Raw genomic sequence first — 26,846 nt, forward strand, 5'->3', positions numbered from 1 at the left:
TATTGAAATTCATCGGCGAATGAAGGTTCAGTTCGGTGATGCATGTTTGTCACAGCAGAAAGTCTACAAATGGAATAGGAAGTTCGCAAATGGTGTGACTTCTGTGACTTCAGTGGAAGATGCTCCTCGTCCAGGTCAGGCACAACGAGTTGTGACTTCACAGAACACTGCAGCAGTTGAAGCCATAGTGAAGAAAAACCGCCGAGTGACACTAAATCACATTGCAGCATGTTTACAGATTAGTCATGGATCAGCACACCACATTGTGCATAATGTGCTCCAGTTTCACAAACTGTCTGCAAGATGGGTACCACGGCAGCTGACTCCTGAAATGAGAGAACGACGTGTTGATGCTTGTGAAGAACTTTGAACGAGAAGGTGATGGCTTCCTTGCAAGAATCGTTACTGGGGACGAAACCTGGGTTCACTTCCACCAACCGGAAACGAAGAGAGCGAGCAAGGAAAGGCGCCATTCCTCATCACCAAAACCAAAGACGTTTCGAACTGAACCATCAGCAGGGAAGGTTATGTTGACTCTCTTTTGGGACGAAAAAGGCGTCATTTTGGAGCATTACATGCCTAGAGGGACCACTGTCACCAGCGCATCATACACAGATCTCCTAAAAAATCATCTGCGGCCTGCAATCAAATCAAAGTGACGTGGACTGCTGTCAGCAGGTGTCCTTTTGCAACATGACAATGCAAGGCCCCACACTGCCCGTAGAACAGTTGCAACAATCACAGACGTGCATTTTGAGTGTCTTCCTCATCCACCATATTCACCAGACCTTGCCCCAAGTGATTTCCATATGTTTGGACCACTCAAAGACGCAATGGGAGGAAAGAAGTTCCGTTCTGATGAAGAGGTACGCCACGCGGTGCATGAGCGGTTGCACGGACTACCAAAAGAATTTTTTTCTGAAGGAATTTATGCACTTTGTAAGCGCTGGAGGACTTGCATTGAGCGCGGAGGAGATTATGCAGAAAAGTGATACAGCTTTGTACCACTTTTGCACAATAAATAATATTTTAAAAAATATTTAAGGTTTTCATTTTACTCGCCCTCGTACGAGGGATATTCGGAAAGTAAGTTCCGATCGGTCAAGAAACGGAAACCACTGTGAAAATCAATTAAATCTTGGGACATATGTGTTCGACAGTGTCTCTAGTATCCCTGACGCTTGCATCACTTCGCTCTTTTCAGTTCTGAGTGCATAGTGTACACATAAAGATGCGTAGAAAATAGTGTCTCTCGCCAAGTATGAGGTCTTGGTGAGAGATTTCGCCTGATGTTATGCAGCCCACATTACAGAACTGTACCTACTTCGTGATAATTCTCGGTTAAAATCTGCAGGGACAATGAAAATGCTCCTGCAGCGTTTTCGATGGGAAGTGTTTGATCACCCGCACTACAGCCTTTAATTGGCTCCCCCTGTGTTTCATCTCTGGTCACATTAACTACTGGCTAAACATTTTCGCACAGGCAACGAGCTGTAGATGAGCGTAGAGAATTGGCGGGAAGTACAGGCCCCTGCCTTCTATGACGAGGGTATGGGAAAGTTGGTATAACGGTGCGACAGATGTTCTACCTGGAGTGGCGATTATGTAGACAAGTAGCAGGAAGGTGGATCCAACTGTCGCAAATAAAACATTTCTGATTTTCAATGTTGTTTCCGTTTCGCGACTGATCGGAACTTACTTTCTGGACACGCCTTGTATTGTGCACGATCTTACGTGTGAAGTGTGTAGGCACAAAGGCCGGAAACCTCTCTGTCGTGCCTGTGACGTGGGGAGGTGTGTTCCCAGGCGTTCTTTGTGGCTGCTCGGTAACAAAAAGCTAACGAACTTGTGAGTCAACCTAGTACTTTGCAGTTCAGTAGTTCGGGAATTATTAAGCAATGATCTCAATCATAGCTAGGGAGCGTAACTGCATAATTGTTGTTTGAATCTCACATCGTTGGGAGAGAAAGACTGTGTTTTTTTTTTTTTTTCAGTATGGTCTTCTTTAATTCTCAATGTCCGGTACGTCGTGGACGCTACAAGCGTTGATAATAAAGCGTCATATTTACAGTGAGTACAGTGTCTTATTCTTTGTTCTAAGCATGATTATATCTCGTGCAAAGTGCTTTTTGCAAGAGTCCTTTATTTATTTTCTCATTTTTGGAGGATATTTATTACGTTTCTGCGTGTGAATGGTTAGGTGATTTTATCCCTTCCTTCTCTTTACCAAAGTCAGTCACGAACAGTCCGATAGCTTTTGTAGCCCTGCTTAGTGACGTTAGTGATTAAGTGTATCTTTGCAGTGTATTTAAAATATTTCCACACACATCTGTGTTACTTTCGCATCACGTTAGGCTGTGTTTAGTATATTTTTACAGAAGTATTTAGAATAGTTTATCATGACTGTATGGAATAAAAAAAACTGAGTAAGGCACAAGACTGAAATGTTGTATAACGGGATGCGTCACACATTTCTCAACTTAAGGTGGCAAATACACGGTGTGATTCTTCCCTCTAAACAATGTTCTGAAAAATTAGTTTGCTACAGAAGAAGCGCGTCTGTTCCTGTTTCTCCAGGTCGCCGAGGATTTTAATATCCGAACAAAGGAAGTTGGCGCAAACCTCTTACAGATGTGCACTTCGGCGCTCAGCCCATACATAATATTTCTTCTTTTTTTGAAGACTCTTCAAAGAGCTTGCGTCATTGCTTATTCTGAAGAAAATCGATTAGTAAAAGCATCAGCGGTGGACACGAAAAGTTTTTGAAAGGTTACTGTCAACATACCTTCCGGGGACATGGGAGGAGACGGATCGGTAAAGTTTAGTTGTATCGACGGGTGTTGTACAGGAAACAACGTAGAGTAAATTGAAAAATAGCGTTTTTAACCATATGCTATAAACAGTACTCCACTGTACATGTAATTTTGCAGGGTAGTACAATGAGGTTAAAGAGTAATGATATTTAAACATCCAGTAATACTATAAACATTTATTTATTCTAATCAGATAACACGATAACACGATACTCTACATGAATTGAAACTAGTTTCTATACTAAACATTCAGTGAAAATATGTGGCAATAAACATACAAGAAAAGAACAGCAGTTGAGATAACTAATACACAGCAGACATAGATAAAAGTTTCGTTCAGCATAAAAGAAAGAGAGACAATTGTACTATTTCTCATTTGTACTATATGCTACAGCAAAGATTCAGGAAAAGAATTCTGAAATCACCCGTCTCCTTCAGAGCAATCTGAAGCTGCGATTTTAAACTATGCTCCAAATTATTGGTAATATTTTTAAGCGTAATGCAGTTTGTGGTAAATTATATTTGAACAGTTTTCAATTGATACTTTTCAGGAATAATAAATTGTATATGTAACGTAACAATGTTGACGTATAATTTGAATACATAAGACAGTATTTATGGACAGGTAAGTAACTTAGAGTTCTTTCATTAAGAGTTTATTGTTAAAAAAAGAAAAAAAACAGTGAGAAATCGAACTTAATTTGGCAACAGAGGCAGTAAGTGAACCCGGGGTACTGTGAGGTATACTCAATAACTCAACAAAAACCCATAAAGAATTGTACAATTCATAATGACAGTTACTCACGGATTTTACAGTTCAGCGTGTTCATTAGGAACGAACAAATTATACATACTTAGACTAATTACCAGAGGCAGACAGTAAAAATGATTTATAGCTAAGGTAATACTGAAAGTAATCTTTGGCATAAATGGTGAGAGATCGTGTCAGTTTGTAGCCATCCACCACGGTTGGGTCAGTTTGACAGAAATAATGCATTTTTGTGAGAAAGTAGTTCAAAGTAGGTTACGTATTAAAGGGAATAGACATAGTGTGATGCCCCAGATAATATCTGCACTCTGTACATAAGCCAACAGAACCGAAAAGGTGTAAGAATACATGGCTCTTGGGTTTGCCACCAGATCATGTGTAAATTCCGCAATATATCTCTTTGCCTCCATTCGGCAGTTAGTGGTGGTTACTGTTGGAAAGTAGGAAATGCAGGTGTCCATGCTTTTCTTATGGAGCAGAGATCGAGTTGCCTCCAGATGGTAGCCTCTTTAGGGGACTCAAACAATGTGAGCTCATAGCAGACCAGATAGCTGTATTAGTCTCCTTGGAAAGGCCGAAGAGAGACGTATGTTTAAAAACATTAGTATAATAATTGTTGGCAGGTAGTTGATGAAAACCTAGATCAGATTATAGGGAGGTTGGGGGGGTGAGGGGGGGGGGGGAATCACTGAAAAAATTGAAACACCTCAGAACATTTATTTTTGATTTGCTAGGGTAGATGAGCCTGTATGGAACTTGGAAAGGAGAACAGAAGGGAAGGTAAACCATTGTTAGTACGAAGTTTGGTATACGTGGAGTGGATGGCTGGCAACGCGACAGTTAGGTTGGCGTGAACTGCTTCGCCTCTACCGGCGGCCGAGCGCTTTGAAAGGGCCGGAGCGCTGGCCGCGGTAGCGCAGTCCCTCGCAGCTGGCCTCGGAGGAGCGGCAGATGGCGCACCGGCAGGAGACGGCCTCGAGGAACTCGTAGCGCTCGGTGCCGGGGGCGGCTCCCTCCTCGCAGTTGCGCAGGCGCACAGAGCGGCGCTCGCGGGCGTCGTGCAGGCACACCGGGTGGAAGCTGCGCTTGTAAGGGAACCGCCAGTCGGAGATCTGCAAGCAGGCGGGAGCACCACTGTACACACGGGCCGTGTTCAACGCAATTACTAAAATAATAACAACGTTACACACCCCTCCCCCAAATCCTTGAACGCCATGGCCACCGCTCAGCTTTCAATGTCATTTTACGTTTTCCCACGTGAATCGTATACTAGACTACTGGCCATTAAAATTGCTACACCACGAAGATGACGTGCTACAGACGCGAAATTTAACCGACAGGAAGAAGGTGCTGTGATATGCAAATGATTAGCTTTTCAGAGCGTCCACACAAGGTTGGCGCCGGCGGCGACACCTACAACGTGCTGGCATGAGGAAGGTTTCCAACCGATTTCTCATACGCAAACAGCAGTTGACCGGCGTTGCCTGGTGAAACGTTGTTGTCATAGCTCGTGTAAGGAGGAGAAATGCGTACAATCACGTTCCCGACTTCAAAGAAGGTCGGATTGTAGCCTATCACGATTGCGGTTTATCGTATCGCGACATTGCTGCTCGCGTTGGTCGAGATCCAATGACTGTTAGCAGAAGAATATGGAATCGGTGGGTTCAGCAGGGTAATACGGAACGCCGTAATGGATCTCAACGGGCTCGTATCACTAGCACTCAAGATGACAGGCATCTCATCCGTATGGCTGTAACGGATCGAGCAGCCACGTCTCGATACCTGAGTCAACAGATGGGGACGTTTGCAAGACAACAACCATCTGCACGAACAGTTAGACGACGTTTCCAGCAGCACGGACTACCAGCTCGGAGACCATGGCTGTGGTGACCCTTGACGCTGCATCACAGACAGGAGCGCCTGCGATGGTGTACTGAACGACGAACCTGGGTGTACGAATGGAAAAACGTCATTTTTTCGGATGAATCCAGGTTCTGTTTGCAGCAACATGATGGTCGCATCCGTGTTTGGCGACATCGCTGTGAAGGCACATTGGAAGCGTGCATTCCTCATCTCTACCCGGCGTATTGGTATGGAGTGTCATTAGTTACATGTCTCGGTCACCTCTTGTTCGCGTTGACGGTACTTTGAACAATGGACGTTACATTTCAGATGTGTCACGACCCGTGGCTCTACCCTTCATTCTATCCCTGCGAAACCCTACATTTCATCAGGATATTGCATGACCGCATGTTGCAGGTCCTGTACGGGCCTTTTTGGATACAGAAAATGTTCGACTGCTGCCCTGGCCAGCAGATTCTCCAGATCTCTCACGAATTGCAAACGTCTGGTCAATGGTGGCCGAGCAGCTGGCTGGTCACAATACTCCAGTCACTACTGTTGATGAACTGTGGTATCGTGTTGAAACTGCATGGACAGCTGTACCTGTACAGGCCATCCAAGCTCTGTTTGACTCAATGCCCTGTCGCATCAAGGCTGTTATTACGGCCAAAGGTGGTTGTTCCGGGTGCTGATTTCTCAGGATCTATGCACCCAAATTGCGTGGAAATGTAATCACATGTCAGTTCTAGTATAATATACTTGTCCAATGAATACCCGTTTATCATTTGCATTTCTTCTTGGTGTAGCTATTTTAATGGCCAGTAGTGTATTTAATCAAATTCCTACTTCTCCTCAATCATTCAACACTTCGTACACGTGAAGAACAAGAAACGCTACGTAGGTAGTTTTTTTTTTTTTTTTTTTTTTTTTTTTTGTTGAGCAATTGGTTTCGAACATTTTTAGCTCCTCCTCAGTTCCATTTACCGGATGGTTATAACTGAGTGCGGCTGCTCACAGATATTCAGCGTGGGCTGTAATTATCTTATGGCAACAAAACTTGGTATATTTGCCAGTGCGGTTAATACGAATCCGATTTAAGCTGGAGAAAAAGAGTTCCAATTTTGGCCACTGAGCCCCAGGCTATGTACAGCATCTCCTAAACGTCTCCAGTGCTCATATTCAACAAATTGTGAAAGTGAAGATTAATAATAAAATGAACGTTAACCGATTTGACAAGGAAAAACTAATGTCCAGTGTGCTGGGAAGAGTTGCAACAAGCCCTAGTCAGAACAGAGAAGTTCATCTGCAGAAACCAGCACAGTTTTAGTAAACAGCGGTCATGCGAGACACAGCTGGCCCTCTTTGTGCATGATATACAATAGGCTCTAGATACCGGCTCCCAGGTTGATGCCATATTTCTCAACTTTCGAAAGGCGTTCGACTCAGTTCCGCACGTCGCTTGCTCCAAAAAGTGCGCGCTCCGATGACATATGCGGTTGAATAGAAAGTTTTCTAACAGACAGGGAGAAGTATATCGTCCTGAACGGGGTAACTTCAACAGAAAAAAGAGTAACTTCAGGTGTGCCCCAGGGCAGCGTATTAGGTCCTCTGCTTTTTACGATTTACATAAACGATCTGGTTGATGGTACTGACAGCGGCCTTAGACTGTTTGCCGATGATGCTGTAGTTTACAGGAAAGTAGTATCACACGAAACTTGTGAAAAAATAAATGAGGATTTGCAGAAAATAAATGTGTGGTGTAATGACTGGCAGTTATCTCTCAATATTAGTAAGTGTAACCTACTGCGTATAACAAGGCGAAAATCCCCATTAATGTATGAGTACAAAATAAATGGATAGAAAGTTTTCTAACAGACAGGGAGCAGTATGTCGTCCTGAACGGGCTAACTTCAACAGAAACAAGGCTAACTTCAGGTGTGCCCCAGGGTGTGACTATTCGAAATGATCTCAAATGGAATGATCAGATTACACAAGTAACAGGTAAGGCGAACTCTAGATTGCGGTTTATTGGTAGCATCCTGAAGCGATGCAGTCCTTCAACAAAGGAAATAGCTTACAACACGTTAGTTCGTCCAGTCTTAGAGTATTGTTCGTCTGTATGGGACCCTTACCAGTAGGGTCTGATTTTAGAGATTGAGAAGGTTCAAAGAAGAGTGGCAAGATTCGTGACTGGTACATTTAGCCATCGCGAGAGCGTTACAAATCTCATAGAATGTTTGAAGCGGGACACACTTGCGTATAGACGACGCGCTAAACAGAAGGGGCTGCTCACTAAATTCCGAAATCCGATTTTCACCGAGGATGTAGAGCATATATTATTACCACCAACTTTCAAATCGCGTAATGATCATCATTCAAAGATAAGGGAAATAAGAGCTCGTACTGAGGCGTTCAGACAGTCGTTTTTCCCTCGCGCGATCCGCGAGTGGAACAGAGGAGGGAAATATGACTTTGGCGCGAATTGTGCCCTCCGCCACACACCGTTTTATGGCTAGCGGAGTATATATGAAGATGTTGAACAGCAAAGGAAACTGTTCCGCTTCTGAAACCGAAGAAGCATGCTTGGTGGAACAGTGATTGTGAGGCAGCAGTGAAGCAAAGACAGCATGTGTGGCAGAGATGGAATGCCAAGGGGAATGCGGCTAACCAAACTAACTTCCTGGTTGCTAGAAAACACGCTGCATACGGGGAGTGAAGCGTACATGTGAGAAAATGCAGTAGGCCCAAATTGACCAAGACTTCCTGAAGAGAAATACACGAAACGTCTATAGAACTTTTAAGGAAATTCTTACCAAGTACAATCCTCCAAGCCTACACTTCAAAGCTCCAAACGGGAAGCTAGCTCACAATGATAAAGCCAACTTCCAGATATTAGCGAATTACTTTACAGCTCTTCTGAATTGTGAACCTCCAAACTCCACATTTTCCTTTACCAACTATGTAAAAGTACACCCAAATTCACCACCACCCACGAAAGAGGAAATCAAGCTAATCATTCACTCGCCTAAAAACAACAAAGCACCAGGGGGAGATCGTATAATTGCTGAGCTTTGGAAGTACGCAGGGGATAAGGCAGTAGAAAAACTAACAGAAATTGTTAGCCAGTTTTGGGAAACTGAATGACTGCCACATGGTTGGAATTCTTCTCTAATTTATTCTCTTCATAAGAAAGGCTACAGAACAGATGTAAATAACTATCGTGGTATGTCTCTCATATCAACAACCTATAAGGTTCTGTCGAAAGCTCTGCAAACTAGGTCAGAAGAACAGCTAGACCCACAGCTGGGAGCGTATCAAAGAGGTTTCAGGAAGGGGCGATCGTGCGTCGAACAGGTAATAAACCTCAAATCCATCCTTTCGTACCTGAACCTCAGGAATAAAACTTTTGTTGTGACCTATGTGGATTTCAAAACTGCATACGACTCGATTGATCGTAATACCCTGATCAGAGTTCTAGAAGAACTTGGCCGAGACAGGAGGACCAAAGCGATAATCGAGCAAACACTAACCAACACAATCTCAAAAGTGAAATTTAGAGGAGAAACATCAGAAGCTTTTGAAATAAAGACTGTAGTGAGGCAAGGAAATGGGCTGTCACTTCTGCTCTTTAACTGTGCCCTCGAGAAGGTGATTCGTGAGTGGCACAAAGAACTGGAAAACCAAGGAATTAAAAATGGTGTCAGGCTAGGTTATAAGAAACAAAATCTTGAAATCGATTGTCTCGGTTTTGCAGATGCTCTTGCAACTTTTTCTGATTCCATGGAAACAGCTTAGAGACAGATTAATGAGCTTAACGTACAAGCACAGAAGACTGCCCTCCAAAATTCATTTGAGAAAACCAAGTTTATAACGAACTTAAATTCACCACCAAGGGAGCTTGTAATGGGTCAAGGCAAAATTAAGTGAGCTGAAAATTTTAAGTATCTCGGGAATGGGTAACAGCCACCTTATCAGAGAAAGAAGCCTTCATATCACGCGTGAACAAAATGGAAATGGCATTCCATTTAACCAAAAACATCTACAACAAAAGATCAGTATAGTTCAATGTAAAGTTAAAGCATTACTGCAGCGTTATCCGTCGGAGGTCTTGTACACTTCTGAATGCCTAGTAATGAACAAAAGAGGCCTAATAGAAAAACTGAAGGCCAAGGAAAGGAAGATTTTGAGAAATATGTTAGATCCTACCAAAGAGAATTGGGAATATGGAAGACGTCATAATCATGAACTGTATTCCCACATATAGAAGATAACCGATCATCCGCAAAAGGATTATCTTTTACGGACATATGACCCGAATGAACCATGGAAGATTCACCAATCGTATGACCACCTACTTTCAGGAGAAGAAAATGGGCCTGGTTCACAGAGGTGGAGAAAAAAGTCTTAAAGAAGTGAGCAGCGCCCATGATGACATCTTGGAGCGTGTCGCACTCAAGGAGAGGCTTATGGCGTGGCAGGGTTTCCAAGAAAAACCAAAACTAAAAACAGGAAAGGCATGGACCAAAGAGAGTAAGGAGCAACACCGAGAACGAACGTGGGAGCACTGGGCAAACATCAGAACACGTAAAGCAAGACAGTAGAAATAACGTGGTCCACAGATGGCCTATACGAAATGAATGAATGAATGAATGAATGAACGTAATGCCTTTCTCACTTGTTTGACCTTTTCTGCTCTAGTCCCATTCCTAACGTATTACATATGAAAACATTTCTAATTGTGTTTATTGCGTTCACAGTGCCAAATTTGCACCTAGTGCCCAAAATTTGAACTTTTTGCAGGGTAAATGACTTCCGCCTTAGAAAATATACCACATTTCGCTGCCTTACGATAATTACAGTGCGACATCTGTGTGTATCTGTACATTAATTATAACCACCCAGTATGTTACTAAAGGGCTAACACAGCGCATGGTGCACGATCCCAGTTGCACGTTGTCTGTCCTGCAGCATCCAGGAACAAAAAAATTTGATTTTGATATTTTTAATAAACCTATTGACTGGATTTAAAAATTTAAAACGGTGTTATAATCTACTCATTAAGATGTACAGGGGTTGAATAAAAATATGGAAACACCAAGAGAAATGCGTGCTTGTACATAAATAAAGTTGCTAGCCTAGCCTGCACGTTGTGCTGTTGTATTTGGCCATGAACGGAACACGCGCATTGTACTCTACGTCCCAAAGTGTCAGTCGGGTCAGAACAGTTTCCTGTGTAGTTGCGAGTGCACTATTGCGGAGCTAAGCGAATTTGAACGGTAGGTACACCCATAACCAAGGTAGCAGAAGTGATTGGTGTTTCAAGAGGCAAAAAAAAAAAAAAAAAGAAAAGAAAAAAACCGAAAGTATCATCTATAAGAGCATCTTTGTGCTGTCGTATCCTGTTTACTTTCCATTTTATTGAGCAACGGATCTGAGGATGATGTACGATGACATACAAATGAGTCGAAACTGGTTATCCAAAAAAATTATAAAGTGACGTACGTTATTGCTTTTTCTCTACATACTGGTGCAGTTGTTGTGTCCTGTGGACACTATGACTTCAATTATGACCACCGCACATCCTATACTGTCCGCAAATTCGACTCCAACAATCCTCTTGCTTCCCCCCTGATCCTCAACCCTGGTACGCTGTCGGGCCTGTACCCACACATTCCAACAACTCCAAATCTATACACACATCATCTCCTAATGAAACTGCTACCGTCTTTCTGCCCCAGAATCCATTACGATATTTACCCATCCTTTCAATTATAATTCTTCCCCACTCGACGTTAGGACTACCCCTTCCCCCCCCCCCCTCCCCCCCATCTTTATCACTTCCCTGTTCATACCATGGTCATGCCTGCACCCCAATCTCCCTTTTTATCCTCCCACACTCGACCCCTATGAGTATATCCACACCATGTAACAGTACAGAACTCCTAGTGTTTCCCTTCGGCTACCTTTTTTCTCAGTACAGGTCAATCAATTTTTACTGAAACTAAAGTGCTTTCTTTTTGAGATCGTGTACTGTCTTCGTCGTCTTTTAAATTATTTTTACTTTTATTTTACCCTCTGTTCGTTCCATTTTTCATTGAAAACGACAAAATCAACAGTTTAATTTTATATTAACACCACTCATGAAATTAATCTTTTAACAAAATCGAAGGATCGTTCATTTGTATCGCTGGCAGCTTGCCTCCAACCCATATGGATCGAGGGGCAAGAAACAATAATTACGCAGAAGAAAACACTGTTAGTGAGTCGCTCCTACTGTATCAAGCTAAAAATGCGTACCGCATTGGCCCCTATTAATATTTTAGTAAAGCAGGAGTCATTCACAGAAATTGGAGTTCTCACCATTCCTTTCGTTTATGAATGACGATGACAAACCTATTCAGTTTTTATGACAAAGCTTTTCTTCTTTATTTGAAATTTTAAGTAAATTCAAACAAATCAATACCATTCGTGCATTGTCATTGTGGGGCTTACAGTTGCGTCTCGCAACCTGTTATGCACAGACATCTCCGTGTGGCATTGGCGCGCCTGCATTGTATTCATTCTTTCAGAACGTTCCATCATCGATGTTCCCCACTGCAGCCTTGACTGAATGAAACGCCCACCCCTGCTTGGGCGTTATTCGCACGCCTTGTAACGCCTTTGTCCCTTTGTAACTTTCCACCGCAGCATTCCATGTGGCAGATGTAATTCATTAACAGCTCCTCCCATCGGGTGTGGGATCCTTGATTGGAATGGGCTGGTTCCATCTGTAAGAGTTAACAGGGGCGGAATTCCGAGCGCAGCATCGATCCATTGCGCAATCAATTCCACCGTTAAAACGCGAGAGCTCTTGCACTTTTGCGTTTTGGACGGTAGTTCAGTACCGATATATCATGCAGATGTAATATACTATAAGAAAGTGAAGTACAGAAAATTACGTCAGAACTCAGAAAACATTGCTACAGTAATGCAGATTTTTGTGTACCTTTACGGTTACTGCACGGCCAGTATGGAACGTATTATATAATTAACAGATCCTGAAAACTATTTCCTAATTGGGCCTGGCCCTTTGTCAGCAGGTTCGAAACCTGCCTCGGGCATGGATGTGTGTGATGTCCTTAGGTTAGTCAGATTAAAGTAGTTCTAAGTTCTAGGGGACTCTTGACCTCAGAAGTTAAGTCCCATAGTGCTCAGACACATTTGAACTTTCCTAAGCTATCTACTGGACAACGTCGAAAGTTCCTCGAGTATATTTTCCTTTAATGCTGTTGCAGTAGTAAAGTCGCAGTGCTAGTAAATTCGAACGAACTGCTAGCACCAAAGAAAGCTGGCGGAAGACGGCGCTTGGTGCATGTATTGTCAGTTGGCGGTCAACAAAACATTTGTAATTTGTTTTTACAGTCGTAGGCTTTCACGAACAATCTCTGTTGGATAAAATCAAACCACATACACACTGTAAGGCAACAAAAACAAAGCACCACGAAGGAATTATCTGAATGCGACGGAAATCGGAATATGTGATGTACACGTACAGACTGTTGTTGTTGTTGTGGTCTTCAGTCCTGAGACTGGTTTGATGCAGCTCTCCATGCTATTCTATCCTGTGCAAGCTTCTTCATCTCCAAGTACCTACTGCAATCTACATCCTTCTGAATCTGTTTACTGTATTCATCTCTTGGTCTCCCTCTACGATTTTTACCCTCCACACTGCCCTCCAATACTAAATTGGTGATCCCTTGAAGCCTCAGAACATGTCCTACCAACCGATCCCTTCTTCTAGTTAAGTTGTGCCATAAACTTCTCTTCTCTCCAGTCCTATTCAATACCTCCTCATTAGTTATGCGATCTACCCATTTAATCTTCAGCATTCTTCTGTAGCACCACATTTCGAAAGATTCTATTCTGTTCTTGTCCAAACTAGTTATCGTCCATGTTTCACTTCCATACATGGCTACGCTCCATACAAATACTTTCAGAAACGACTTCCTGACACTTGAATCAATACTCGATGTTAACAAATTTCTCTTTTTCAGAAACGCTTTCCTTGCCATTGCCAGTTTACATTTGATATCCTCTCTACTTCGACCATCATCAATTATTTTGCTCCCCTAATAGCAAAACTCCTTTACTACTTTAAGTGTCTCATTTCCTAATCTAATTCCCTCAGCATCACCCGACTTAATTCGACTACATTCCATTATCCTCGTTTTGCTTTTGTTGATGTTCATCTTATACCCTCCTTTCATGGCACTGTCCATTCCGTTCAACCGCTCTTCCAAGTCCTTTGCTGTCTCTGACAGAATTACAGTGTCATCGGCGAACCTCAAAGTTTTTATTTCTTCTCCATGGATTTTAATACCTACTCCGAATTTTTCTTTTGTTTCCTTCACTGCTTGCTCAATATACAGATTGAATTACATCGGGGATAGGCTACAACCCTGTCTCACTCCCTTGCCAACCACTGCTTCCCTTTCATGTCCCTCGACTCTAATAACTGTCATCTGGTTTCTGTAAAAATCGTAAATAGCCTTTCGCTCCCTGTATTTTACGCCTGCCACCTTCAGAATTTGAAAGAGAGTATTCCAATCAACATTGTCACAAGCTTTCTCTAAGTCTACAAATGCTAGAAACGTAGGTTTGCCTTTCCTTCTTCAAAAATGGTTCAAATGGCTCTGAGCACTATGGGACTCAACATCTTAGGTCGTAAGTCCCCTAGAACTTAGAACTACTTAAACCTAACTAACCTAAGGACATCACACACACCCATGCCCGAGGCAGGATTCGAACCTGCGACCGTAGCAGTCCCGCGGTTCCGGACTGCAGCGCCAGAACCGCTAGACCACCGCGGCCGGCTTTCCTTCTTCTAAGATAAGTCGTAGGGTCAGTATTGCCTCACGTGTTTCAACATTTCTACGGAATCCAAATTGATCTTCCCCGAGGTCAGCTTCCACCAGTTTTTCCATTCGTCTGTAGAGAATACGCGTTAGTACTTTGCATCCGTGACTTATTAAACTAATTGTTCGGTAATTTTCACATCTCTCAACACCTGCTTTCTTTGGGATCGGAATTATTATACTCTTCTGGAAGTCTGAGGGTATTTCGCCTGTCTCATACATCTTTCTCACCAGATGGTAGAGTTTTGTCAGAACTGACTCTCCCAAGGCCGTCAGTAGTTCTAATGGAATGTTGTCTATTCCCAGGGCCTTGTTTCGAGTCAGGTCTTTCAGTGCTCCGTCAGTGCTCTGTCAAACTCTTCACGCAGTATTGTATCTCCCATTTCGTCTTCATCTATGTCCTCTTCCATTTCCATAATATTGTCCTCAAGTACATTGCCCTTGTATAGGTCCTCTATATACTCCCTCCACCTCCCTGCTATCCCTGCTTTGCTTAGAACTGGGTTTCCACCTGAGCTCTTGATATTCATACAAGTGGCTCTCTGTTCTCCAAAGGTCTCTTTAATTTCCCCGTAAGCAGTATCTATCTTACCCCTAGTGCGATAACCCTCTACATCCTTACATTTGTCCTGTACCCATCCCTGCTTAGCCATTTTTCACATCCTGTCGATCTTGTTTTTGAGACGTTTGTATTCCTTTTTGCCTGCTTCATTTACTACATGTTTATACTTTCTCCTCTCATCAATTAAATTCAGTATCTCTTCTGTTACCCAAGGATTTCTACTCACCCTCGTCTTTTTACCTACAAGGTCCTCTGCTGCCTGCACTACTTCATCTCTCAAAGCTACCCATTCTTCTTCTACTGTATTTCTTTCCCCCATTCCTGTCAGTTGTTCCCTTATGCTCTCCCTGAATCTCTCTACAACCTCTGGTTCTTTCACTTTATCCAGGTCCCATCTCCTTAAATTCCCACCTTTCTGCAGTTTCTTCAGTTTTAATCTACAGTTCATAACTATTATATTGTGGTCAGAGTCCAAATCTGCCCCTGGAAATGTCTTACAATTTAAAACCTGGTTCCTAAATCTCTGTCTTACCATTATATAATCTATCTGAAACCTATCAGTATCTTCCAGGCTTCTTCCATGTATACAACTTCTTTTATGATTTTTGAACCAAGTGTTAGGTATGATTAAGTTGTGCTCTGCGCAAAATTCTACCAGGCGGCTTCCTCTTTCATTTCTTAGCCCCAATCCATATACACCTACTACGTTTCCTTCTCTCCCTTTTCTTACCACCGAATTCCAGTCACCCATGACTATTAAATTTTCCTCTCCCTTCACTATCTGCATAATTTCTTTTATTTCATCATACATTTCTTCAATTACTTCGTCATCTGCAGAGCTAGTTGGCATATAAACTTGTACTACTGTAGTAGACGTGGGCTTCGTGTCTATCTTGGCCACAATAATGCGTTCACTATGCTGCTTGTAGTAGTTTACCCGCATTCCCATTTTTTATTCATTATTAAACCTACTCCTGCATTACCCCTATTTGTTTTTTTTTATTTATAATCCTGTATCCACCTGGCCAGAAGTCTTGTTCCTCCTGTCACCGTACTTCACTAATCCCCACTATATCTAACCTATCCATTTACCTTTTTAAATTTTTTAACCTACCTGCCCGATTAAGGGATCTGACATTCCACGATCCGTAGAACGCCAGTTTTCTTTCTCCTGATACCGAGGTCCTCTTGAGCAGTCCCCGCCCGGAGATCCGAATGGGGGACTATTTTACCTCCGGAATATTTTACCCAAGAGGACGCCATCATCATTTAATCATACAGTAAAGCTGCATGCCCTCGGGAAAAATTACGGCCGTAGTTTCCCCTTGTTTTCAGCCGTTAGCAGTACCAGCACAGCAAGGCTGTTTTGGTTATTGTTACAAGGCCAGATTAGTAAATCATCCAGACTGTTGACCCTGAAACTACTGAAAAGTTTCCTGCCCCTCTTCAGGAACCACATGTTTGTCTGATCTCTCAACAGATACCCCTCCGTTGTGATTGCACCTTCGGTACGGCTATCTGTATCGCTGAGGCACGCAAGCCTCCCCACCAACGACAAGGTCCATGGTTCTTGGGGGGGGACGTAGAAAAATTGGATGAATTATTCAAGAGAAAGACATCCAGAAATTGAGCAAGTCATGAAGCGTTGGTCCACTGTTGTTGTTGTGGTCTTCAGTCCAGAGGCTGGTTTGAGGCAGCTCTCCATGCTACTCTATCCTGTGCAAGCTTCTTCATCTCCCAGTACGTACTGCAACTTACATCCTTCTGAATCTGTTTAGTGTACTCATCCCTTGGTCTCCCTCTACGATTTTTACCCTCCACGCTGCCCTCCAATACTAAATTGGTGAACCCATGATGCCTCAGAATATGTCCTACCAACCGATCCATTCTTCTAGTCAAGTTGTGCCACAAATTTCTCTTCTCTTCGGTTCTATTCAATACCTTCTCATTAGTTATGTGATCTACCCATCTAATCTTCAGTATTCTTCTGTAGCACCACATTTCGAAAGCTTCTATTCTCTTCTTGTCTAAACTATTTATCGTCCACGTTTCACTTCCATACATGGCTACACTCCATACAAATACTTTCAGAAACGATTTCCTGACATTTTAACCTATTCTCAATGTTAACAAATTTCTCTTCTTCAGAAGCACTTTCCTTGCTATTACCAGTCTACATTTCATATCCTCTCTACTTCGACCATCATCACTTATTTTGCTTCCCAAATAGCAAAACTCCGTTACTACTTTAAGTGTCTCATTTTCTAATCTAATTCCTTCAGCATCACCTGACTTAATTCGACTACATTCCATTATCCTCGTTTTGCTTTTGTTGATGTTCATCTTATATCCTCCTTTCAAGACACTGTCCATTCCGTTCAACTGCTCTTTCAAGTCCTTTGCTGTCTCTGACAGAATTACAATGTCATCGGCGAACCTCAACGTTTTTATTTCTTCTCCATGGACTTTAATACCTACTCCTAATTTTTCTTTTGTTTCCTTTACTGCTTGCTCAATATACAGATTGAATAACGTCGGGGACAGGGTAGAACCCTGTCTCACCCTAGGAACTACATTTTTTCCAATAAATGACACGTTTTTAAAAAAGTAATGATGATAGAGACATGATATTTTCGCAGAATGCCAAGTGTGAGATTCAACCCATATGAAACTAGCATAATTAAAATATCTTGAGTTGTTTTGTTTTTATGTGCTCAGAGCCATTTTTGGTACTGTCCTTACACATAAGGTTGGTTCGCAAACCGTAAGTAAACGTAGCCAGCTATTAAAGGCGGCTCTGCTAAGTTCTATATACTTTTTGTGAGAGATGGCGGACGTGGCTCGGCTGTCGGCGTCGGCGCCTGTGGCGCCGCGGCGGGGCAGATAACGCGCTAATGCCCGCGGACGCCCACGACGCCCACGTCGCGGTGCTCACGGCGGTGATCCCGCCGGCCATAAGGCGCCCGCACTGCCGCCTTTGTGCCCGTAAAGAATGGCCCCCACGTGGGTGGGGCGGGACTGTGGGTGGGGGGGGGGGGGGGGGGCGGAGCAGGCGGGCGGATCACGGCTTTCCTCTTCATGGCGCTCACGTGCCGGCTGTTAAACAAAGTCTCTCATTAGCTGACCTGGGTCCTCCATCACGGCGAAGACTACGCTTCTGTACCGTGTCGTTTCATTACATTTTTATGGACAACTCTGATGTTCCCACCGCTCATTGAAACATGTGCTGTATGCCGCGGATGCAGAGGAAATAATGCGGACGAGGTATCGGCAATTCGTTCAGTAGGGTTGGGTTCTTTTGGGGAGGAGACCAGACAGCGACGTCATCGGTCTCGTCGGATTCGGAAAAGTCGGGGAAGCAAGTCGGTGTAGTGTCCCTTTTGCAATATTCACCATTATCGAGGTTAAACATAAAAAAATGACTGTATGTGACTCAAAATGAACTGCAAACATCGATTTATCTGCGAAAGGTAATGACACTAACTGTAAAAATATACAATATAGATCGACAGATGCAGAAAAGACATTATTTTTATTGTATGAGATTATAATGTGTAAGTAATTAAAAGAAGTATTATTATCTTTTTAAGAATATAAAACACAATGCAATGCTCATTCTTCTGTCTAGTCTGTTTTCTTCTGTTCGTTCTGGTGTTAGCTGGAATAAGGCACGCAAGCTATTGCGTTGCGCTAGCATTTGTTTCCGTCGTAACGTAATCGCAAATATTTAATGGTGTAAACTGTGTTCTAGTAAGAACATATTAGTATAAAGTGATCTCCGTGTGTTATTTCAAGAACCTACACCACATTTATCTTATGAAAAGAATATTTAATGAAAATTATTTAGCATGTTTCCAGCTGCTGCGGAGCGCGTAACAGTGATCTCTGACTGTTAACAATTAGCCGCCATTACGAGGTACATTTAAAAACATTTTTCCACAGCACAATGTCTGATAGCCGGAGCGGAAGAAATTATGTAAAAATATTCAGTGGGATTAATTGAAGGAATCCAGTGAAATAATTTTATTAAAACTTGTCTATTTTCTCTGATAGTAATAATTTCAGATCAGTGAACTGGAGCTGAGTAATACTACGCTATTGCATTTACAGTAATTTGTAGGGAGCCTGGCGCTCGATAAAACCAGACATAATACGTAATTGGCAACCAACGAAATTCATTATTTTGCTTATTATATCTCTTTTGTATTTTTCTGAAAGCTAAACGTAAAAACTAACTTCACTAAAAATCGGTAACAGATCACGATAAATCAAAGGACAGGCAAATTTACTAGGAGAGTGTTTCCTCTAAAATATATTAGTTACACTTTTTTTAAGAGAAATATTATCGGCCGTCCCTTTCAAAGGAACCACCCCGGCATTTCCATGGAGCGATTTAGGGAAATCACGGAAAACCTAAATCAGGATGGCAGGACGCGGGATTGAACCGTCGTCCTACCGAATGCAAGTTCAGTGTGCTAGCCACTGCGCCACCTCGCTCGGTCCGTTCAATAGGTTCCGTAAAAACATAGGAGTGGGGTACCGCAAGCGGCTCCAACTTTGATCGACTGCCTGCACTGTGTAACACAAAGTTCCCAGACACCACTATGTGTAAGGAGTTAATCACAGATATTTATCCTGAAGCAACTGATAGAACATAGAGCCTTAAAAAACAAAAAGCAATAATAACCATTGTGAACTTCACAAAGGCGTATGACTCCATCGACAGACAGACTCTTCTTAGGATTCTGAAGAACAGAGGACTCGATGGAACTACACAAGAAGTCATAAAAGAAATTCTGACAGATATAAAAGCAAGGGTGATTTTCAGAGGAGCACTGTCAGAAGAATTTGAATCAAGACTGGTGTTAAACAGGCAGATGGATTGTCACCATTGTTGTTCAGTATAGCACTGGACGAAGTGATCAGGCAGTGGAGAGCAATAAACGAGGAAATGGGAATACCAAAGACCCATGTGGGGGACAAAAAGGACAACAGGCCTCAAGTGGACTGCCTAGCCTTTGCAGATGACATAGCAATAGTAAGTGAGAGGGAAGGCGACGCAAAGACACAACTCGACAACTTAAGTAAGGTAGCCACAAAGGTGGGACTGAGGATCGCCTATAACAAGACAAATACATTAAACACCACTGCAGACTGGGAAACACCGGAAGGCACTGTGCAAATGGTGGACAAATTTAAATACCTGGGAGAATTTATAACAGGAAGGAATAGGAGCAAGAAGGGAATAACAGAGAGGATAAAGATGATGACGTCAGCCTTCTGCATGACGAGAGAGATACACAATAAAAAGAATGTAGCCACAAAGGCAAAGATAAGCCACTACAAGGCAACAGTGAGGAATGCAGCATTATATGCTGCTGAGACGATGACAAAAGGAAGAAATGGGGCAGAACAACTAGAGAAAGAAGAGAGAAAAATATTGAGAAAAATACTAGGTCCCAAAAGAGGTGGAGAGAGGTGGATGCGAAGACCTAGGGAAGAATTGTACCAGAACATGAGAACAATATCTGGGGAAATCAGACTCAAAAGGGCAAGGTTTGCTGGGCATGCAGTTAGGATGAGTATGGACCGAATGACGAAGAGAGTGTGGGAAACAACAGGGAGGACAAGGGGAAAGACAGGAACCAAGTGGATTGTTGAATTTTGGAAGGACTGGTTGGAATTGGGGATCAAGGTCGAAGGAAAGGAAATTGGTGGAACAAATATACACCGACAAATATACCGGAGATCAATCACAGAGAAGAATACAGGAAAAGATTAGAATGTCACCAGTGGAGCCGCCAGGAGAAACGGAAACTGATGATCTCGGAAGAAGATCGGGAGAGAAGAAGAGAAAGAATGAAGAGGTTCTGGGAGAAGAAGAGGAAAATGCAGTCCACGAAGGAGCTACCCGTAACGCAAGAAGAAGAAGGAGAAGTAGAAGAGTTAATCACTGGATACAACGAGACGCGAAACCATCAGTGTAAGAGGACGAGGGCAGAATTGTGTCGCTGGTAGAGAAGCGCTAATAGCAGAATTGGGTAGTTCAGGAGAGCTCAGTGAATTCGAATGTGAGCTGGTCACTGGATGTCACCTGAGTAATATATTGACCAGGGACATTTCATCCCTACTAAAGCTTCCAATATCGACTATTCGTGATGTGACTGTGAAGTGGAAAAGCAAGGAACAACCACAGCTAGACAAAGACCGAGCTGAGGTAACGTACTGACGGATGGAGATCGTCGAACGATGCGAAGGGAAGTTATAAAAAAATCGCATGAAATCTGCGGAAAGGATCACTCATGAATTCCACAGTGCTACAAACAGTCCAGAAGTCACAGTTACTGTGCCTAGGGATTTACTGAGAATGAGATACAATGGTCGTGTAGCTCCCCACAAGCCACAAATTTCTTTATTCAGCGCTAACCGAAGCTTGTTATTATTTACAGAGCCACGCCAACGGACAGTGGATGATTGGCAATGAGTGATCTGCAGTAATGAATCACGATATACCCTCTGGGAATCTTACGGAAAGGCTTGGGTTTGGCAGATGCATTCCGAACGTTACCTGTCGTCTCGTGTACCGTCACTAGTGAAGTGCGTAGTACGTTATGTTACGGTGATTTGAGTGATTAGCTTGAGGCTCGTTATTGCTCTTAAAAATCCTATCAGTTGATCAGCCGCGTGGTGGCGCGTCTTGATGATCGGTACGAAACTCATCGAAACTTTGTGACAAAACTACGCCACCTTTCGGTTAATCACCAGAGAAGATTTCATCATTGGAAGCCTCCATTCACATATAACATTATGTTCTGTGTGCGGTAGAGGAACAGTTCGGAGATGATTAAAATATCAGCACGACAACGCACTCTGTCATAATTCAGCATCAGTGAGGCAATGGTTTGTGGACAACAAAATTCCTGAAACTGATCCTCTGGGCCAGAGTCCCATCCTGAACCCAATGGATAGCCTTTGAGATGAGTTAAAGTCTTTTCTGGGTTGGGCTCTTGAGGAAGAATGGGCATCTATTCCTCCACAGATAAATTCCTTATTCAAAGTGCGCTCAGTAGAGTTCAAACCGTTGTAAAGCTGTAGGATGGTCATTGCTCATATTAATGTCCATTAAGAGGTGTCCAGATAATTTTTCATAACATCAATTGCATGTATGGTCATCATCTTACGTATATCACAATCAGTCACACACATTTCCTCATATTTCATACAACTGCAATGGTCACCAGTGGGGTCAGGATTTTTTTTTTTTTTTTTTGTATTGTGGACGCTGAGCAGGTGAGATGGTGATGCTACTGGTGCAGCAGGCCGAGCTCAGGAGCTGCTGCGAGGGCCTGTCATATGCTGGTGTGGAAATGCATTGCCAGCGACGCCCTATCTTCTGCAACATTGCGCTTGGGTGCCCTAGGTACCGGATGTGACACACGGTATGAACAGGGTCTGGTTCTCTATCGTCTGCGCCAAATAGTAACTTTAAAAATTTATATGCACACCCCAAGAGTTGGACCTGCTGTGCGACACATCTGCTCGTACGTTTCTAGATTTTGTTCTGTCGGTCCGACTTTACACCTTGTATACCACACATATTCCAAAAATCACCACTGCCACACCCACCTGTAATACGCTGACGATACAACCTATAAAACAATCACACCCTCCAAATTCATAGAAAGACCAGTAACTATCTCTGACTGCATCACTAGTAGTCACCGCGTTCAGATTTCCACCTTCTTATCTACAACCAAGTGATCTGTTAAAGTGATTACGACTGAGACTTGACAGAAATCTAACAAGGTATGCACATCTTTACATCAAACACAAGGCCCAAAATCGAATTTAACTACTATCAGACCACGCCTGGGGTTTCCATCCTTCTATCAGTATTCTTACATCAAAAACACGGCCCAAAATCGATTTAAAATAATATCAGACCACGCCTGGGGTTTCCATCCTTGTAATAGTATCCTTAACTGAAACCTCTCACACACACACACACACACACACACACACACACACACACACACACACACATCCATTCTTAAAATATGTATGGATTCCAGTACGGAATTCGTTTATGTATCCTTGCAGCAGTGTACCAACACCCAATCGATGAATGGAAACTTTCGTTCTGCTGGTTGTGTGTTTCGTTAAAATCGAAAGGTATTTTATGTTCCTCAATTCTGAGTTGTAAATAATACTGACTTCGTTTGGAAAAGTTTTTTCCCTAGCAGATGTGAGCACTGCTATCACGATCACACGAACAGGGGAGAAAGGAAAGACTCAATAGATTCTTTGCGCATTTATAATGATTAGTCCAATAGCCGTTTTTATGCTCGAGTCCATGGTCACAAATTATTGTAAAACGTAGCTTTTCCTAGTTTTATATCAATTTCTTATTTCTTCTGCTTTGTTATCAAACAACTCTCTACGAAACACATCTTATAAGTCTCACTCTGCTAAGGGCAAGTTCTGATTCAGACATCTATACAGAGTATTGTACCTGTAACATCCTCTCAAATTTCCGTCGAATGGCGTAAAATCGTACCTTCACAGACGCCAAGTTCTAAACCCATAACGAAGGAATGTGAATGTGATGACCGTATTAGAGCACACATAATAAATCGTACTACAATAGGTCAGCATATGTCTCGAAATAGTAAAACACACATGGCATGGATATCACATAGACTTCATTACATGCAAATACAAATTGCATTTTTTGCGGTCAGGATATAAACCTGGCATCTTTAAACCTATGATAAAGCCGCTATAGGGGAATAAGCTACTTGTGAGATGATGTTTGATAATGCCCAAATGGGCGAAATTAGGTCCATCTAGAAAAGATAACCTGGAGGTGCCTAAACAAGGCGAAACGCGTCTTTGAAAAATGAAAAACTAAAGTTGCAACTAAGACTGTTTTTAACCAATATTTCATGAATGTGTTCTGAGAACATAGAACAGCTCGTATACTACTTTAACTAGCATAAAACACGTATATCCGTTCTATCGTCCGACTTTGTTCCTCTATTTCAACGTAATGGAAGTGAGCGAGGAGATTTAGTCACGACACGTGAATTATTGGGCCGCTTTATAAATTTGGGAGGATCAAAAAGCATAAGCTGGTTCTGTCCAGACAGACTTGTAGGCACTGTTATCCAGGAGTGATTCGGAAATGACATCGCTCACTCTCTCGCCCTTCACGCAGGAGGAACAACCAACAAAATTCGTGGAGAAATAAAGACAGTTCTTGGATCTCCGTGGATGAGGTTATCACTTGAACTACAGACGTTGCTAAGCGGTGGAGCGCTAAGGAAGACGTTCTCCTGTGATGTACGCATTATGATGCACGAAGAGCTGCAAGAAGCCCTCTTTCATCATCGATCACAATCACTGGGTGTCTTGCGCGATAGCCTTGAAATAGGTTGGCCGACCTATCACGCCACCTAATAAATATATCGCTCGGACTGCAAAGTGTAGCCATACGGCCATAACGTCGAGACAATTTTTGAAAATATCCATCATTTCTGGTCGGTTTCTCAAACACGCTTTTGTTATTGGATCCTGTAGTAAATGCTACGATAGAAGTGATGTATTCACCCTCTGCATAATCGATGAATAAAATCCTTAAGCTGACATACTGTATCTGAACGACACTGACATAAATAATCATAATTTCCTTTCAAAAACGCATATCGTCAGCATAAGCCAGTAGTAGATCGATGGTTGAATTTAACCAAACTGGAGGCATAGATTTGAATTTTTAAAGGTTAAAAGCATTTAACACATCTGGCAGTTTAAATTTTTTATTCCATCAGTCACTTGTGCACTACCTGCTGGTTTCGGACAATGGCCATTATCGTGTACATCGATGTATCTGAGCGTGTGATGTGATTTACAAATCCTTGTTATTCCAATGGCTGCGAAGTGTAGAACGAGCTTTGATTTTTTGGTGCACTTAATAATGGCCACGTGCTGATATCAGCAGATAGTGCACAACTGAATAACGAAATTAATAAACATTCTCTTGTTAATATTTGCAGCCATAAGAATAACAATCATGTGTCTTTTGCGACAGAATTTTTTTTATTGCTTTTAACCAAACATATTTCTCCATATTTGGCTTAGAAATATTCACTATGGTACAAAGAAAATGGTTATTATTGTAATTATTTGCTTAAAAACCATTCAACAGCCATGGCCGCATAAAATATTTCTTTATTTAAGACAAGTGGTTTCAACAGACTTTACTGTCATTTTCAGGTCATAAAATCTTTTGTTGTAAAACGTGTTCATTTTATGCTCACTTCAAGCACAAGGAGATGTCAGGTGGGTAAAAACGGCACATTATAAAGGGTTTGTCATCGTTAAAATATTTAAAACATAAAGCACCTTGTAAAAGGCTGTGTCCATGTACATATTTCTCACAGTTGCTTGTTGCATCAAACAAACACGATACACAATAGCACAACTGTTTACATATACTGAACATTTAAACAATTCTGTAGCGTGTTTGTATGATGTAACAAGCAACTGTGAGCAATATGCGTATGGACATAACCTTTTACACGAGGTGCTTTATGTTTTAAGTGTTTTAACGATGACAAACCCTTTATAACGTGCCATTTTTTTCCACTTGACATCTTGTGCGCGAAGTGAGCGTAAAATGAGTGTGTTTTACAACAAAAGATTTTAAGACCTGAAGATGACAGTATAGTCTGTTGAAACCGGTTGTCTTAAGTAAAGAAATATTTTTTTGCGATCTTGGCTGTTGAATGGTTTTTAAGGATTAAACAGATTTGCCCTTCAGTTACCGCAAAATGACAAAATTCAATCAAACTATTTGCTTCACTACAAATGTTTTGTTTTGAGTCGTTTGGAATGACATGCGTAGTGGGTCATTGCAGCAGTTTTGGATTATAGCTTCTTTTTACTGGTAATAACTTAGTATATACTTTATCAATAACTAACATAAGCCAACTGAAAATGGTTGACATAAACACTATGCTATGCTGTCACAGATTTCTAAGGTTCGTAGATGGAACTCCGTAGACATAGTTTTGATAAGGAACACATTTCCGGGATAGTATCGTTTGCGTGTCAATACGTTTGAATATTGGATCACTTCAAGGCTTCATCTTCGCGGTACGTACACGGCGGAGACAATGAACTCTGGTCAGTGTGCTGTACAGAAGGAGATGACATGGGCAGTGCTTCGAGTACTTTTCGTCAGATTCACTTCTATGTGGCGAAGGATGTCCTTTTCAAAGCTGAAAGTGCGGCGCGTCCTTGGAGTACACATTCTACGCTCGTAGGTGCGAATCTACCAGTTTACCGCAGCTGTTGTTGCAGCCGGACTATAGTGCTACGTGATGTCATAATTACAACAGGAACTGACGACGGCTCCGTCTTCTCAGTTTGTGTGCTTGTCGTGAAACAGGAGATCTGAAAATTATCCGGTCTTCGAACGTATTTTATATCCAAACTGCAGGACACGGGTTCCTAATCAAAACTTTATCTGCTAACTCCTCTCTAGAAACCCTATGAGTCCGTAAAACAAAATGTCTATTGTTACACAGATAACATCTGTAAGAATGATTTCCTTAGCGAAACTATGTTTTATGAAAAATAAATAAAAATTACAGTTGCGATGTGAAAGACGATTCGCTGATATTCTTGTTAAAAGAAAAAAAAAAGAAACTTGGCCAGGTGCGAGTCGGTTCCGTACAAACTTAATTATGTATACCGACAGTTAATCAATTCCGGAAGTCGAGGATACTGACGATTTTTGCCTGTTATCGACGTTGATACTGGCAAGATATCGGTCCGAGAGATTCCGAGACTTTCAAGAATGTTTTAGTTTCAAGTCTGAAGTCGGATGACAAACGACAAAAGAAATAAACTATTTTATTCTAGTGGTATAATTACAGATTAAAAATTTCGGATTTTTAATACAC

The 26,846-nt window shown here is 42.2% G+C and overlaps 1 protein-coding gene across 1 annotated transcript in view; it reads right to left on the reverse strand.

Moving 5' to 3' along the window:
* Positions 1-3,040: 3,040 nt before the first annotated feature.
* The window catches only part of LOC124619756 (thyrostimulin beta-5 subunit), a 131,906-nt gene continuing 108,100 nt past the window's right edge, over positions 3,041-26,846 (reverse strand). The window contains exon 3 of the mRNA XM_047146335.1: positions 3,041-4,694. Within this exon, the coding sequence (XP_047002291.1) occupies positions 4,449-4,694 (246 nt within the window). The 3' untranslated portion in view covers positions 3,041-4,448. The remainder of the gene's footprint in view (positions 4,695-26,846) is intronic.

The sequence above is a fragment of the Schistocerca americana genome, chromosome 6, assembly GCF_021461395.2.
Source record: "Schistocerca americana isolate TAMUIC-IGC-003095 chromosome 6, iqSchAmer2.1, whole genome shotgun sequence".
Lineage (NCBI taxonomy): Eukaryota > Metazoa > Arthropoda > Insecta > Orthoptera > Acrididae > Schistocerca > Schistocerca americana.